This window comes from Acytostelium subglobosum, assembly GCF_000787575.1.
Source record: "Acytostelium subglobosum LB1 DNA, scaffold: scaffold3, whole genome shotgun sequence".
Lineage (NCBI taxonomy): Eukaryota > Evosea > Eumycetozoa > Acytosteliales > Acytosteliaceae > Acytostelium > Acytostelium subglobosum.
In genome coordinates, this window is record NW_012236529.1 from 951,767 (window position 1) to 967,066 (window position 15,300).

At 46.2% G+C, this 15,300-nt stretch overlaps 4 protein-coding genes across 4 annotated transcripts; 2 read left to right on the forward strand and 2 right to left on the reverse strand.

Annotated features, from left to right (window-relative positions):
• Positions 1-817: 817 nt before the first annotated feature.
• SAMD00019534_018710 (hypothetical protein) lies at positions 818-3,697 on the forward strand (the record flags this gene model as incomplete). The annotated part of the gene is made up of 4 exons (XM_012902462.1): positions 818-1,138; positions 1,223-1,420; positions 1,499-3,503; positions 3,639-3,697. 4 exons carry the CDS (start codon positions 818-820, stop codon positions 3,695-3,697), a joined length of 2,583 nt encoding a protein of 860 aa, XP_012757916.1.
• A 997-nt stretch (positions 3,698-4,694) lies between these two features.
• On the forward strand, positions 4,695-8,694 carry SAMD00019534_018720 (hypothetical protein; the record flags this gene model as incomplete). The annotated part of the gene is made up of 8 exons (XM_012902463.1): positions 4,695-4,938; positions 4,997-5,223; positions 5,303-5,408; positions 5,471-5,746; positions 5,824-6,610; positions 6,686-6,887; positions 6,964-7,303; positions 7,382-8,694. 8 exons carry the CDS (start codon positions 4,695-4,697, stop codon positions 8,692-8,694), a joined length of 3,495 nt encoding a protein of 1,164 aa, XP_012757917.1.
• Positions 8,695-9,653: 959 nt separating this feature from the next.
• On the reverse strand, positions 9,654-12,201 carry SAMD00019534_018730 (hypothetical protein; the record flags this gene model as incomplete). The annotated part of the gene is made up of 2 exons (XM_012902464.1): positions 9,654-10,776; positions 10,859-12,201. 2 exons carry the CDS (start codon positions 12,199-12,201, stop codon positions 9,654-9,656), a joined length of 2,466 nt encoding a protein of 821 aa, XP_012757918.1.
• A 326-nt stretch (positions 12,202-12,527) lies between these two features.
• Positions 12,528-14,534, reverse strand: SAMD00019534_018740 (hypothetical protein; the record flags this gene model as incomplete). The annotated part of the gene is made up of 1 exon (XM_012902465.1): positions 12,528-14,534. The coding sequence occupies one exon, from the start codon at positions 14,532-14,534 to the stop codon at positions 12,528-12,530; it is 2,007 nt and encodes a 668-aa protein (XP_012757919.1).
• Between the last annotated feature and the right edge of the window lie 766 nt (positions 14,535-15,300).

Consider the following 15,300-nt stretch of genomic DNA (forward strand, 5'->3'; position numbering starts at 1 on the left):
TAACTACAAGAGAAAGGAGAATATCATATTCGTCAGAAGACGTGTGGAGTAATGTGGCGCGAGAAGTTGTCGTTTAGGGTGATAAGTTGGACTACATAAATTCAAACAAATAATAACATATTTATTTATATAATGATCGTCATCTCGGACATAAGGAATAACTAGTCCTTTATCATCCAGTGACTATAAAATGATCAAATATTTATCGTTATTGATATCATCATATCAAATACTTTAATCTAAAATCAATTAATCAATGTTGTACTGTAAGTATCCTAAATAAATCAAATCCATTTATTATTATTTAGCATCACTTTCCATCTCTGGAAACAACATCTCTGGAAAGAACCTTCTTCAGCCTATTAATTGAAATGGAGGATCAAACTCAATTAAAACACATAATAGTACATTGATTGGTGATTTAAAAGGAGGAAGTAATCCTTTACAATCCTTGTTAGCGACCTTGTCCCCCAACAAAGGACATTGTCCATAATATCTCATTTAACTATCATATCAGATATTCCTTTCTTGTTCACAATAAAGAACTGGACTAGACCCTGTTAATGCTAACGTTAAAGTTCGCACTTAAATGTGTAACATCTAAATTACTATTTGATGAGATCATTCTTATCTTTGACTGAACTGGCAAATATTCAAAAAGCGAAAGACCACTTTTGTCAACTTCATTCTTGTCTATCAATCAATCAATCATTCATTATTACAATACATACAAATATAACGAACAATAATAATAATAATGCCTTCAGAGTTGGTTGATACTGCATTGCGAGATAATAATAATAATAATGAAGTGATGATGTTTATTGATGATGGTGATGACACGAACCAACCTCTTCCAACAGCAGACCCAGAGGATGAAGCATATGAGGAGGATTGCAAGCGTAACCCATTGGTCGTATCATGTTGGTTGCGATATTTAGACTTCAAGAAAGAGTCTCTACAGAGAGTTAGAAACGATATCTATGAGAGAGCATTGAAGCAAGTGCCTCGATCTTACAAGCTTTGGCACAGGTATCTCCACGAACTAGTTGTCAACGCTCGAGGAAGATGCATCATCGATCCCGTCTACGAACAAGTAAACAAAGCATTCGAGCGATCACTTGTATTCCTAGATAAGGTATGTTCACTCATTCAATCATCTCTCTTTGCTTGATCAATCAAGTTGTATGTCGTACTAATCAATCACGTGATGATGATGTAGATGCCTAGGATATGGATCGAATACTGCCAGTTCTTGATGGCACAGTCAAGGATTACACAGACAAGGAGGACATTTGATCGTGCTCTGCGTGCACTGCCGATCACTCAACATGATCGCATTTGGGACCTCTACATCGAGTTTGTAATGTCCACTGGTATCAAAGAGACATCGATCCGCGTGTACAAACGTTATCTAAAGGTATGTAATGCGTCGTGTCCGTCGCGTATGTGGCCACATTATGTCCTAACTCCCGCTCGCCCGCCACCGATCATACAGCTCGATCACTCAAAGCTTGAAGACTACATCGATTACTTGTTAAAGATCAATGCATGGAAGGAGGCTGCTGAACAGATACTCATTATGTTGAATCGTGAACGATTCGTTTCGTACAAGGGCAAGACTAGACATCAGTTGTGGCTCGAGTTGTGTTACATATTGGCGCAGCATCCACATGAGACAAGCGATACGATGGATGCCGATGCGATTATACGCGCCGGTATCACTCAGTTCAAGGATCAAGCAGGCAAGCTGTGGTCATCACTGGCCGACTACTACGTTCAACTTGCGCAGTTTGACAAGGCACGTGACATCTACGAGGAGGCGCTCAACACAGTGTCAACGGCACGCGACTTTAGCACCGTGTGGGAAGGCTACACATCGTTCGAGGACAGTCTGCTGATCGCCTCGCAGGCCATCGTCGACGAGGCCACCGCCAGTGGCGAGGACGCGAGCGACGCCGTGCTGGACTTTGAGATGGCGCTGGCGCGCTACGAGAGTCTAATCGAGCGCCAGCCACTGTTGCTGAGCTCGGTTCTACTGCGTCAGAACCCGCATAACGTGCAGGAGTGGCACAAGCGTGTGCGTCTCTACTCTGGCAAGCCCAAGATGATCGTACAGACATTTGCTAGTGCGGTCGAGACGGTGGACCCACAGCAGGCCAAGGGCAAGCCCTATACATTGTGGGCCGCCTTTGCCCAGTATTACGAGTCGCACAATCATCTGGATCAGGCGCGCAAGATCTTTGAGAAGGGATGCAAGGTGGCATATAAGACGATCGACGACCTCGCCTCTCTGTACTGCGAGTTTGCCGAGATGGAGCTGCGACACAAGCAGTATGCACGAGCACTCGACATCCTCAAGCGCGCCACAATCTCCCCGCGCCGCCCAACACACATCCCCGACACCGAGCCCGTTCAGAAGCGTCTGTGGAAGTCGCTCAAGCTGTGGACTCTCTACGCCGACCTGGAGGAGTCGTTCGGCACATTCCTCAACACCAAGTCCATCTACGACAAGATGCTGCAGCTCAAGATCGTCACGCCCCAAGTCGTGCTCAACTATGCCGACCTCCTCGAGGAGCACAAGCACTTTGAGGATGCCTTCAAGGCCTATGAGCAGGGCATTGCGCTGTTCCCCTTCCCGCACGTGCAAGACCTGTGGGTGACCTACATCACCAAGTTCATCAACCGCTACGGAGGCGCCAAGTTGGAGCGCGCGCGTGACCTGTTCAAGCAGGTGCTGAGCAAGGTTCCGCCCAAGGACTCCAAGGTATTCTACCTGATGTACGCCAACATGGAGGAGCAGTTTGGATTGGCGCGTCACTCGATGGACGTGTACGACCGCGCCACAAAGAACGTCGCAGAAGAAGACCGCTACAACATGTATCTACTGTACATCAATCGCACGACCGAGTTCTTTGGCATCACCAAGACGCGCGAGATCTATACGCGCGCCATCGAGACACTCAAAGAGGACAAGGCTCGCGACATGTGCATGCGCTTTGCCGAGATGGAGAGGAAGCATGGCGAGATCGACCGTGCGCGCTCAATCTACGTGCACGGCGGACAGTTCACCGACCCGACTACCGCGCCACAATACTGGCGCGCCTGGAACGACTTTGAGAAGCATCATGGAAATGAGGAGACGTTCCGCGAGATGCTCAGAATCAAGCGATCAGTGATCGCTCAGTACAATCAGCTGAACATCACAAACATCGAGATGATGAACCAGGCTCAGAAAGATGAGATGGCCGCCAAGATCAAACAACAGAATCAAATGGCAGAGTTGGAGAGGAAGGCAATGCAACAGCAACAGTTGCAGGCACCACCGGCATCAAACCAGCAACATCAACAACAGGCACCGGCTCGACCACAACAGGTCCAACAACAAGCACCACCCGTCAAGAACACCGACGAGATCGATATAGATGATGATGATGATGAGGATGACCATGATGAGGACGAGGACGAACAGGACGGAAACAACAAGCCAAAATCATCAAAGTGTAAGATTGACTATTTAATTAATTAGATTATTATTGTGGATTGGGCTGGGCGATGATGATCATTCGCCTGAGCAAATTATCTAGCCGAAGTCTTCAGACAAATCATACTAACCTTTTAACAATTTCATTAATCAGCATTCCAAATAGAAGAGAGACAGATACCATCAACATTGTTCGCATCCAATGTCAAATAAAGTGACGTGGACTGGCTTATTTGTACACTTTAGTAACAACCAACAACCACAGAAGCAACACTATTCAATCAATCGATCATTCAGACCTTAAAGAGAGTGATCCAATACTTACACATACAAACACACATACGGACAGACAGACATCATAATAGGAATGATCATTGGCGGCACGATGATCATTATATCATACCACTCAATCAATCAATCTATATCACACATACGACTAACTCAAACTCAAACACAACCACCTCTAAAATTATATCCAGAAGAAGCAGGATGGGAGTATATGATACAAGGTACGGTCATTCGATCATATAGATATTAGATTTATAAGTAATGTTGTTGGGCTGCTATGGCAGTTGGATTGATTATTATTAGATTATAGTATCACTCACTAACTCATCACTCACTCTCACTATCGCTCTATACCTTACAACAACAACAACAACAACAACACTTATTGTGATCACAACATGAATGTGGAAAGAGAGTGAGTGGTTTGTGGAAGGAAGACCAGGCGATGATCATTTTAAAGTATTGATTGATTGATTGATTGATTAACGCCCATTCCGACATGTAGGCGATGTAGTTGTCAGCTGACACACCAATCAATCAAACACACACATTTAATCACCCATCAACCAATCACTTTCGGCTCTTACACCCTCACACAAACACACAACACACTTCCAAAGATTTGTTCATCGATGTCCCCAACCATCAATCATACATTCACTCTTCCACCTCTATTGGGAACCCCTTTACGTCTGTCTACATATTTGTTTGGCCAACCGGCCATCCAATAATGGATAATTGACCAAGAGGCATATGCGAGCCATTTATCAATCAATCAATCAATCAATCCAGGTGCACTGGATTACTACTAAATAGTCAACATCCATTCAATCATCAACTTCACCTTCATTCAAATACTATATTAATTATTATTAATCTTATTAATAATAATCCATTCTTCAATCAATCAATCAATCAAACAATGTCCACAACAACAAACATTGAAGTCAAATGTGTAGGTTGTGTCCACCCCTTCAATGAGGGTGAGGCCAGGTACGTCTGTACCGAGTGTAAAGGCTTACAACTGTGTCCACCCTGTTGGCGCAAGGATGTTGAGTTCCACTCCAACCCACCACTTGACCGCTCATGCCTCATCCAGAACTGTCCATTCATCTACAAACATACGGACAGTGCCCAAGTACCCCATCAATTCACTCTTGAGACCAGTAAGTCACCTCCACAATAATCATCACCATCTTATTAACATTATCTTGTTGTTCACAGAGTCTCAGAGCACATTGTTGGCCACCAACAAGGGCGCAACTACCTATGATACTTTTAGGACTGTGTTTGAGGTGTATAGGGATAGGCCATGTCTTGGAACAAGGAAACAAGTTACCAAGTCAACAGCCCATCCCTTTGGTCTAGGTGAATACCAATGGCAGACATACTTTGACCTTCGTCAAAAGTCCGAATGGCTTGGCAATGCACTGGCGCGTCTCCTGCCCACTGTATGTACTTCACTCTATGATTGATATCCACTCAATCACTCACTCACTCACTCATTCAATCATTCAATCAATCAATCAGCGATCATTCGTTGGAATATGTTCCAACAATTGCCTGGAATGGTATTATGCAGACTTTGCTTGTCTCTGGTTTGGAATGAGAGTTATACCCTATCATCATCAATTGAGTATGTTGTTTGATCGATCAATCAATCATGAGGTGGAATACTAATATCCCAAACAATCATAGATGTTAACTCCATGTCAGAGTTGTTGAATAACTCAGAGACTTCATGCATGGTCATTTCAAAGACAGCCATGCCAACACTTGTACAGATACTTGAGAGTGGTAGATATACCAAACTCAAAGTTATAGTCCACATCGAGAATGATTATGATAGGAAACTACGTCTTCGTTTGCCATCAAACATCCAGTTCAGACTATTCTCCAAGATGTTGGATTGTGGTCGTAGATCAAGACCATTACCTCACAATCCACTAAAGTCTGATGATATCATGGCACTGAGTAAGTGATCCAGTGATTCAGGAATCATTCCACCCCACCCCTATACACCTCCACTAACTTCCAATCCAACAATATAGCATACTCAAGTGGAAGCACTGGATTACCAAAGGGAGTGATATCAAGGGATCGAGAGAATAACAACTTTGTGGCAGAGTCAAAGAATGATTATCCTTATGTTGTGTTGAGTTACTCGACGATGGCACATGCTCAGAGGAGGTTCGATCACAAGAATCTGTACAGTGGTGGCAGGATTGGATTGTTCTCAGGCAACATGGAGACATTGTTTGATGACCTTCGCGAACTACGTCCACACAGCTTCTGGGGCGTACCAAGAGTGTTCAACATCATCTTCTCACAGTACCAGCGAGAGTTGGAGGACTACCGTCTGGAGCATCCACAGTTGGAGCTTGAGCAATGCCAGACCGCCATGGTCCACAAGTTCAAGACGGTCCTGGGCGACCGTGTCTCTCAGATCGTCACTGGATCAGCACCACTTCGCGACGACACCATGGCATTCATGAAGCAGTGCTGGACTGGCGTACCCATCTTGGTGACATACGGCAGCACCGAATCACTTATAGTCAGTGTCAATGGTAATGTGTTGCCAAATGTGGAGTATAGGATTGAGACATGCAAGGAGCTTGGATACTCGGTGGATGATCAACCAAATCCTCGTGGTCAATTGATGGTGCGCTCGCCATCAATCAGCAGTGGATACTACCGCAATGATGAGGCTGGTAAGAAGGCCTTTGTCGATGGATGGTATGTCACTGGTGACATTATCGAAGAGTTGGCACCAAGGAAGATCAAGATCATCGATCGAATGAAGAATGCATTCAAGTTGAGCAATGGAGAGTTTGTTGTGTAAGTTTGTCCAACTCATTCAATCAAACAATCAATCAATCACATACTGACTCGTGCCATTCACCCATTCATCAGCCCTGAACCATTGGAGAACATGTTCTACGCATCACCAATGATTGAGAACATCTTCATTTATGGTGATACCAATGTGTCATTCCTTGTGGCAGTGGTTGTACCAAAGAGAGTTGTGTTGGAAAAGTACGGCTCCAACATGTCAAGCAGCATGATCAAACGTCTAATAATGCGTGAGATTGATAGGATATCAAAGGAGAACAAGGTATGTCCAAAAGGAATGATCCCATTCACATCTTGTACTCACTCACTCACTCAAACAATCAATCATTCAAACATAGTTATCCAACTATGAGACACCAAAGATTATCAGTATATCTGAGAAGGCATGGACAGTGGAGAATGGAATGATCAATGGTACTGGAAAGTACGTCCGCAATGAGATATTCAATCATTACAAGAATGATATATTGGAGATGTATGAAGTTATTGATTCAATTCAAGATGGATTGCGTAACAACTCTGGTAGCAAGTCATGTGAACAAGTGCTTGAGACCTACCTCAAGATGGTACTTGGTCTGGACCTTGACCAACTTGGTGATGATGACCTCGAAGGTATCTCCTTCACTCAGATTGGTGGTGATTCCATCGGTGCCGTCAAGTTATCCAACTTGTTGAAGGGTATGTAATTTCACTGGGATAGTCTCATCACTCACGATCGCTTATTGACATACCCAATCAATCAATCAAATAATCTAGAGTCCAACCCTGAGATCACTCCACAATTCATCCTCAACAAGAATATAAGTCTCAAACAGATATTCAATCGATTGAGACCCAATCAGACCAATGATGTCAAGCCTGCCAAGATTGATTGGAAGAGGGAGATGACATTGGATGCCTCGATAACAACAAAGGGCAAGACTATCAAACCAATGAAGCAATCTGGAAACAATATTCTACTCACTGGATGTACTGGATTCCTTGGATCATTCCTACTCTATGATCTCCTAGTCAGCACTGGTTCAATGTGTGGCAACATCTATTGTCTCGTCCGTGGTCACAAGACTCTAGAGTCCGCAAAGCTTCACATTGTACGTCTACTACAATCGAAGCATATCCATCTCAGAGATCAACAGATCGAGAAGATCAACCCGGTACTGGGTGACCTCGAGTTGGATAACTTTGGTCTCAACCTTGGACAGATGAAGTATCTGGCCAACAACATCGACATCATCCTACACAATGGTGCCATTGTCAATCTTATCAGTCCTTATGAGAACCTGCGACAGTCCAATGTACATGGTACAACCGAGGTCCTACGTCTGGCATGCCTTGGACCCCAGATCATACGTGTGGCACATGTTTCAACAATAGGATGCTTTGCCAGACTCAACAGGTACATCACCGATCTTGACCAGCCAAACATCAATGACATTGACACCATGTATGGATACCAACAGTCCAAACTTGTTGGTGAACAATTGATCCAGGAGGCACATGCACGAGGTATCCCAACAATGATGTTCCGTCCATCTTCAATCTATGCTCATTCTGTCAGCGGTGTAGACAATGAGCATGACCTGATCAGACTGATCATCAGAGGTTTCATCTACATGGGCGCCTACCCCTCGCTGGCCACCAACAACAAACTGAACTTGACACCAGTGGACTGGGTCTCATCATCAATCGCCCATCTTACACTGGCCAATCAGTTATGGAGTGATGTAGCCAAGGATCGCACCTCCACCCCGATTTATCATCTGGCCAACCAACATTCAATCAGTGTTCAAGAGCTGTGTAGCTCGATCAATGTCAATAATCAAGGTCAACAAATTTTGAAAGAGATATCAATGGAGGAGTGGACCAACAAGTTAGTGAGTCAGGCCAACAATCCTTTGAATCCATTCTCAAGGGTATTCCAATCTGGACAATATCCAGTCTTCATTAGATATGGATTCTGCATTCCTTTCACATTAACCGATCTTGCCAACATCAACAAGGGTCCATGTCCATTAGTTACCAGTAAGATGATCAATACAAATATCCATTTCATTAACAAGGGTAAATAAATAACATAATCACTTAAATTTCTTATCAACTACCCGAGGCCTTCTGGTGATGACACCAATAATTACATGGGAGATTATTTTTTGAAATTAAAAAAACATTTTTTTTAGAATAAAAGAGCAGATTTTGGGTATTCAGGACTCATCGCCTTTTTAGCTCAGTTGGTAGTAGCGTAAGACTGAAGATCTTAAGGTCGCTGGTTCGATCCCGGCAAAAGGCAGATCCTTTTAACTTTTTTTTAAGGACTCGAAGAGGGAAAAAGAAGGCAATATCGGCCACCTCCCTGCGTCCATTGTGCTGATGGTTTATTCATTCTTGCTCAGTTCCAGTCATAGAACGAAGCAATCATTGTGGTGAAAGTCTGCCTTGCCATTTGGATGTGCCAGTGCCCAGTATGAGATTGTTCCGTTTGTCTCTTCGATCACTGCCGAGAGACCGACTGGACCACTCAATTGATCAGTTGGAGCATCGACAATCTTTGCAGTGACTGTGAGTGAGTCATTCGTATTACTCTGACTTGTTTCAATTGTTGGACTTGACTTCATTGGTGCATCTGTCATGCCTTCGCGGTAGTTTGTGAATGTGTATGCAGCCCAATCTCCTGAAGGTGCAAAGTTGAACTCGTGATAACCATTGATATCTTGTTGACCATGCTTTATGAATGCTTCAAAGCATGTATGTTGCCATAGTTGATCAAGCCTTGATGATGTCGTTGTAACTGGCAACAATATATCATTGATCTTACCTTTGATCACGTACTTGATTGTGATCAAATGATCGGTTCGATTGAACTCGCACTCAATTGATTGAACTGAATTGCATGTATAGTCTGGATGGCATTGTAGTCGTTTTATTTTGGTCATTGTATTATCTGTACGATTGATCAATAATGATGATCATCTCACACTCAATCAAAATTCTGGCTGATCAATTTCCTAATTTGGAAACAAAGAGAGTTGATTTATTTGAATGATACCTTGTCAGTAAAGGTGAATAGGTCTGGATTGAAATTCTTGCCATTAAAGAACTTCTTGTAGGATACTGGATCGAGTCCATGTGTGATCAGTCCGGCAAATCTTGACAGGGCCACACATTGACGAGCGAGGGTGAATCGTCCAAGATTATAGGCATACTCAGCAATGTGAATGAATAGGTCTATATGAGTGTAGTTGATCATTGCCATTCTTCCACGTGTCTCTAACTCAAATGTTTTTGTCGCCATCTGCTTCTGCTTCTTCTTGGCCTCTGGTGACTTGGGCACGGTCATGTCTAGCAACGATGGGTCAAAGCCAGTGGACTTGACACATTCAATGTAGACCTCCATGCCCTTTTCATACTTTCCTGCACCACACATCATTCCAAGCGCAGTACCAGTGAGGAACATGGCACTGTGGAAGAATGGACGATCCGGTTTGTAGGTGGAGTGTATCAGGTTGCACAATGAAGACAACTGGTTGATCACTGTTAAGTCCCTATTCTTGATGCGGTCGCGGTATTGATCAAAAGACGCGGCCAACTTCTGGCGTTGCTTGACGCTGTCTGGGTTCTCTGCTCTGTCCCACTCGCACAACTGGCATGAGCACTTGTCGATGGAGAATCCATTCTTTAAGGTCTCGCATCGCTCGGCGTACTCTTGTCCATTGTCCATATAGCATGAGAATAGCTGCTGGCCTGCCGTCAGGTTGCTGTTTGAGTAGATAAACATGAAGTCGCCAATGAAGAATCGAGAGACATTGTAAATGCATGAATGATTTAGGAGCGAGGGCAGTGGCCAGAGACCAACGATCTTGCTCATTGTGTTGGCCTGAATGTTCTCGTAGTCATCGGCAGTGAAGGCGTTGAACTGCGTGATCCTCTTTGCCAACTCCTGACCAATCACTGGTGCACCTTCGAAACTGATTGTTGTAGGTGGCATAAACACGTCCAGTGGTGTGTTGTCAGCGCTAATCGCCTCTTTGCCATAATACAACAAAGAGAGTCGTTTTGAAATGCATGGATTTGCCTTTGCTTGAAGGACCGACAGTGAAGCAATCTTCAAATCACTGTTCTTGAGCATTATCTTTGCAGACATGTCCATATATGGCCTGGAAAATGATGGAGTGATTGATTAGTTCGTTTGGATTGGTTGAGTGATTGTGCCGTTGATTCATTGAATGAATAACATACAATTCATCTGTTGGTTGACCTTTGAAGTATCCAACAGCCCTTGACGCGATGAGCAGTGTGCCTGCAGGGACGTCTTGGGTGAGGACAAGTCCACGACCCATGTCTGGCGTATCAATGATCTTGATAGGTCCAATGTATTCGGCACAGTCTGCATGACCCTCTGGTGAGAGTGTCTCGCGTATCTTCTTGTAGTTGTAATTAGCCTCGCGCAACTCTGATAGTCTGGTCGTGCACTTTTGAACTCCACTCTTGGCATCGTTATTCTTTGGTGCAATCTTGATAACTTGGCTGTAACGCTCGTTTGACAGGTCGTACAGCCCAAGCTCATAGTAACAACGTGCCAGACGTAGCAGGAGCTTCTCATTCTCGGGCGTTATCTCCACAAGCTTCAGGCCCAGCAGGATACATTCATGGTAGTGCTTGAGTGCCAAGAGTGCCGCCATCTTGTTGTGTGACAATACAGAGTGTTGTGGGTCCAATGCCAGTCCTTGATTGTAGCTTGCCAATGCCTGATCGAATCTACCAGCATTGTATTGATCATTGCCCCGAAGGCGCCAACCATCCAGGTCCTTGGGGATGTTGGACAGCATGGACACCTTCCACTCGGTGTTGAAGATGAGTGGATGGTTCGGGTCGTCGATCTTCTCGATCTCGATGGGGTCGTCCACACGGATGACTATCTGGCCGCTCTTGGCATACTTGAGATAGGGCTCCTTGAGCGCCAACACAGTGCCTGGGAAGGCTAAGTCCAGGTGTTTGAATCCCTTGTCGCCACCAGCAGCACCTGGAACTACAAAGTTGTACACGATCAGGTAATGTGCTTCATCGCCTCCGTACTGATCGATCACCAGGAGTGAGATTGCGTTGACCTTGTAGGGAGGACAGATTGTGCGCAGGATCAGTACTTTGCCCTTGTGAACGGTCTCCACAAACATGTCGCGCATTCTCATTGGAGTCAACTCCATCACGTCCTGGGTGCATGGAACAGGCTTTGTTATACTGCTCTGGGTGGTAGTGGTAACAAAGGTACTAAAGCCTGGCATGTTCACGAGTGACTCTCGCTCGGCCATGAACCTGGTGATCTGTGCTTTGCGTGGCGGGATGGCACCCTGCTGTCCCTTCAACTCCTTCTGTTTGATATCAGTCTGCGACAATCCCTTTGTCAGAGTTGCCAACTCCTGAAACACAGAATCAATCGGTTGTTTGCTCGAGGACATCAATTTCTCCAGCTCCCTCTGTATATCCTCTGTTGATGGTTGAGCCAAAGCCTGTTCCTTCTTCTCCTTTGTTCTTGTTCTAATACCTTTATCATCATTATTATTATTGTTATTATTGTTACTCATACTTTATATATACTTATGTGTAGTATCTCTATCAAGTATATGTTTGTGGACTTGAACGAATGAATGAAAAAAAAGGGTGAACATCACACTTTTGTCATCATTTGTTTGAATGACTCAAAGATAGAGATAATAACATAATAATAATGAATGATTATATGTAGTATAAATAATAACTTAGTTTATTGGATGAACGGTTGTTAATCGTTTGGTCAGGTCAACACACTAATGTTGACATAAGGTAGCTTGAATGTATGAATGTATGATTGAATGAAGGCTAGGACAAGCAAGCTAGGGTGGTACGGAGTGGACTACTACTACTTCCTACTTTAGACGATGACAATGTCATCAAGGAAGAAGCTTGAACCTACAGCATCGGAACCGGTGAGCTCGATGAGGACGTAGGCTGTGGCAGCTGGAGCAGTGATGGTGGCAGTCTTTTGAGTCCAGGTGGTGGACAATGGGGACAGGGCAATACTGTTGGTCTGGAGGACGGACTGAGCGCTGTTCAACCACTTCATGGAGAGAGTTGGCTGGACGTTGGTGCCAGAGCCGAGACGAGCCCACAGGGAGACCGACTTGGAGCCAGCGGTGGCGGCGAAACCTGGGTAGTTGTTGGAGGTGACTCCCCAACCCCATGGATCAGTGACGGTGACCAAGAGAGACTTGGCGCCAGAGTGCTTCTGGGCGGTGGACTGAGCAACGCTGGCAGAGTACCAGCTGACCCATTGACCGATGGATCCCTCCAAGGTGGCGGTGTTGGCGTCGAGGATGTTGGAGGTCTGAGTTGGAGTTGGAGTAGAGGTCTGGGTTGGAGTTGGAGTGGTGGTTTGAGTTGGAGTTGGAGTGGAGGTCTGGGTTGGAGTTGGGGTGGTAGTCTGGGTTGGTGTTGGAGTGGTGGTCTGGGTTGGGGTTGGAGTGGCACCGTTGACTGTGCTACCGGCGTCCTGGTTGTATGGGGCGGCACGCCACTGGGTGAAGGACAGGTTCATGTCGGTGTCGTGGGGCATGAATCTCCAGTTGCCAAAGTAGGCGTTGTTTCTCCAGATGTTGCTCTGGCTGAAGGTGATGGCGTCCTGGATCTTGGTGCCGAGGTATGGCGAGTTGGCTGGGTAGGTGCCCCAGTTGGAGAAGACAGCCTGGCGACCGCAGATTCCGTTGGTGCAGTTGACCGAGGCAGCGTCGAAGCGGAACTGGTTGTTCTCGATCTTGATGTTCTGGGTCTTGTAGCGGAAGCCCCAGGTGTTGTTGAACAATGGGCAGCCGTTGGTGGTGTCAAACTCCTCGTTGGGGCGGCAGAAACGGTCGGCGTTCTCCCAAAGGACGATGCCGTCCCAGTTGTTCTCGAACAGGTTGTTGGAGATCTCAGACTGGACGTAGAGGTTGCCGGCGCGTGCGTCGCCACCGGACTCGGAGATGTAGATGGCACCCTCGGGGAAGTTGTCGCCAGCGGTAGCGCGGTGCTTGCCGTTGACGATGTTGTTCCTGCGGAAGGTGTTGTTGCGGATGGCAAAGTTGTAGCTGACCTCGTAGAAGATGGCCATGCCGTCGTTGTTCTCGATCAAGTTGTTCTCGAACAGGAACATGGCGTTGTTGTTGTCGGCCCACAGACCTGGTCCACGATTGTCGTGGACCCAGTTGTAGGTGACGACGGCTCCGTGCACATCCCAGAACTTGCCACCACCAGTGCAGCCACATCCATCACGGAGCTTCTCCCAGTCGTCGACGTTGTTGCCAACGATCTCGTTGTATGAGAGGACGACGTTGCGGATTCCCTCTGGGGCGTACGAGCTGAAACCGTACTGGCCGTTGTTCTGGAGACAGTTGTAGCGGGTCACAGAGTTGGAGCCGAGGAAGATTCCAGCACCATCATTGTCGTGGACCCAGTTGTACTCGATGGTCCAGCCAGTGCCGTAGTCGTGGTTGACGGTACCCTCATCGTTGTTGGACTTGCCAGTGCCAAAGTTTCTGATCTCGAGGTAGCGGATGGTGACGTTGACGGCGGGTTGGGTGAAGGCGTACAAGTTGAGGTTGCGGCCGTCGAGGATGGCGCCTGGAGCACCGATGAACTTGGTGTTGTCGCCGGGGATGATCTGGGCGTAGAGGTCGCTGCCGGGGGTGTGGACACCTGGGGCAAACCAGAAGGTCTTGCCTGGCTGGTTCCAGTTGACGTTGGAGTTGTCGCCGGCTGGAACGGTGATGGCGCCGGTGGGGGCGGTGGTGGGACCGCCTCTGAGCAAGGCGCTACCACAGATGGCTGCTGGTGATGTTGTGGGCCATGCGTTGACGGCGGCCACAACTGCACAAAGTACTACAAGTTGGTATGCAATACGCATATTTGATTGATCTTATATGTATATGTATCTGATGAAGTTGAGAATGATGTATTCGTCGACTGATCAGTGTGCCCTTTTATAGTGAGTGTGTTAGTGAGTGCCAATGGAACGGGCGTGTAATCCTTCCGCGGACTGTCCATACAACCCCCCAGCGCCACTAACACGCCCATGCCAATGTGCGTTCACTCACGACAAGACGCGTCCAAGGTGTTGGCAACACCAGGCACGGACCTGTAGGCGAGATATTTTTGGTGATGAACCCATCTAAACAAGCAAGGAAGGCGCGCTCCGGTGATGCCTCAAGGTTGGTTGGACCCTCTTCATGAAGCCATCACAAAGACCGTCCGCACCACCACTCGTGAATTCATGTGTTGCGCTGATTCATGAAGCTTTAGACTTGATCTGCGCAGTTGGTCTTGCATAATGATCATTGAGTCTAATCGACGGGTACATGTACCACAGAGATATTATGATAATCAATCAATATCAAAATGTCAGGTTAGAGGAGACCCTGCGAAGCACTTCGAGGCATGCTTCCACGGCGAAGTGTTAAATTTGGGTTGACCGCTGCGTCGCCTCACATTTTCAAACAGCGAACATCAAAATATCTTCTGTCTGGTCTTAATTGTGTGTGTATGCGAAGCCCTGAAGTCCAAACAGCATGTATGACCATGGTCATTCGTATGCGTTGGTCCACCAATCGTCAAAGGACGTTTTCGCGCATCGACTGACTGAATCTCAACATCTACAGATGGGGCACCATGTC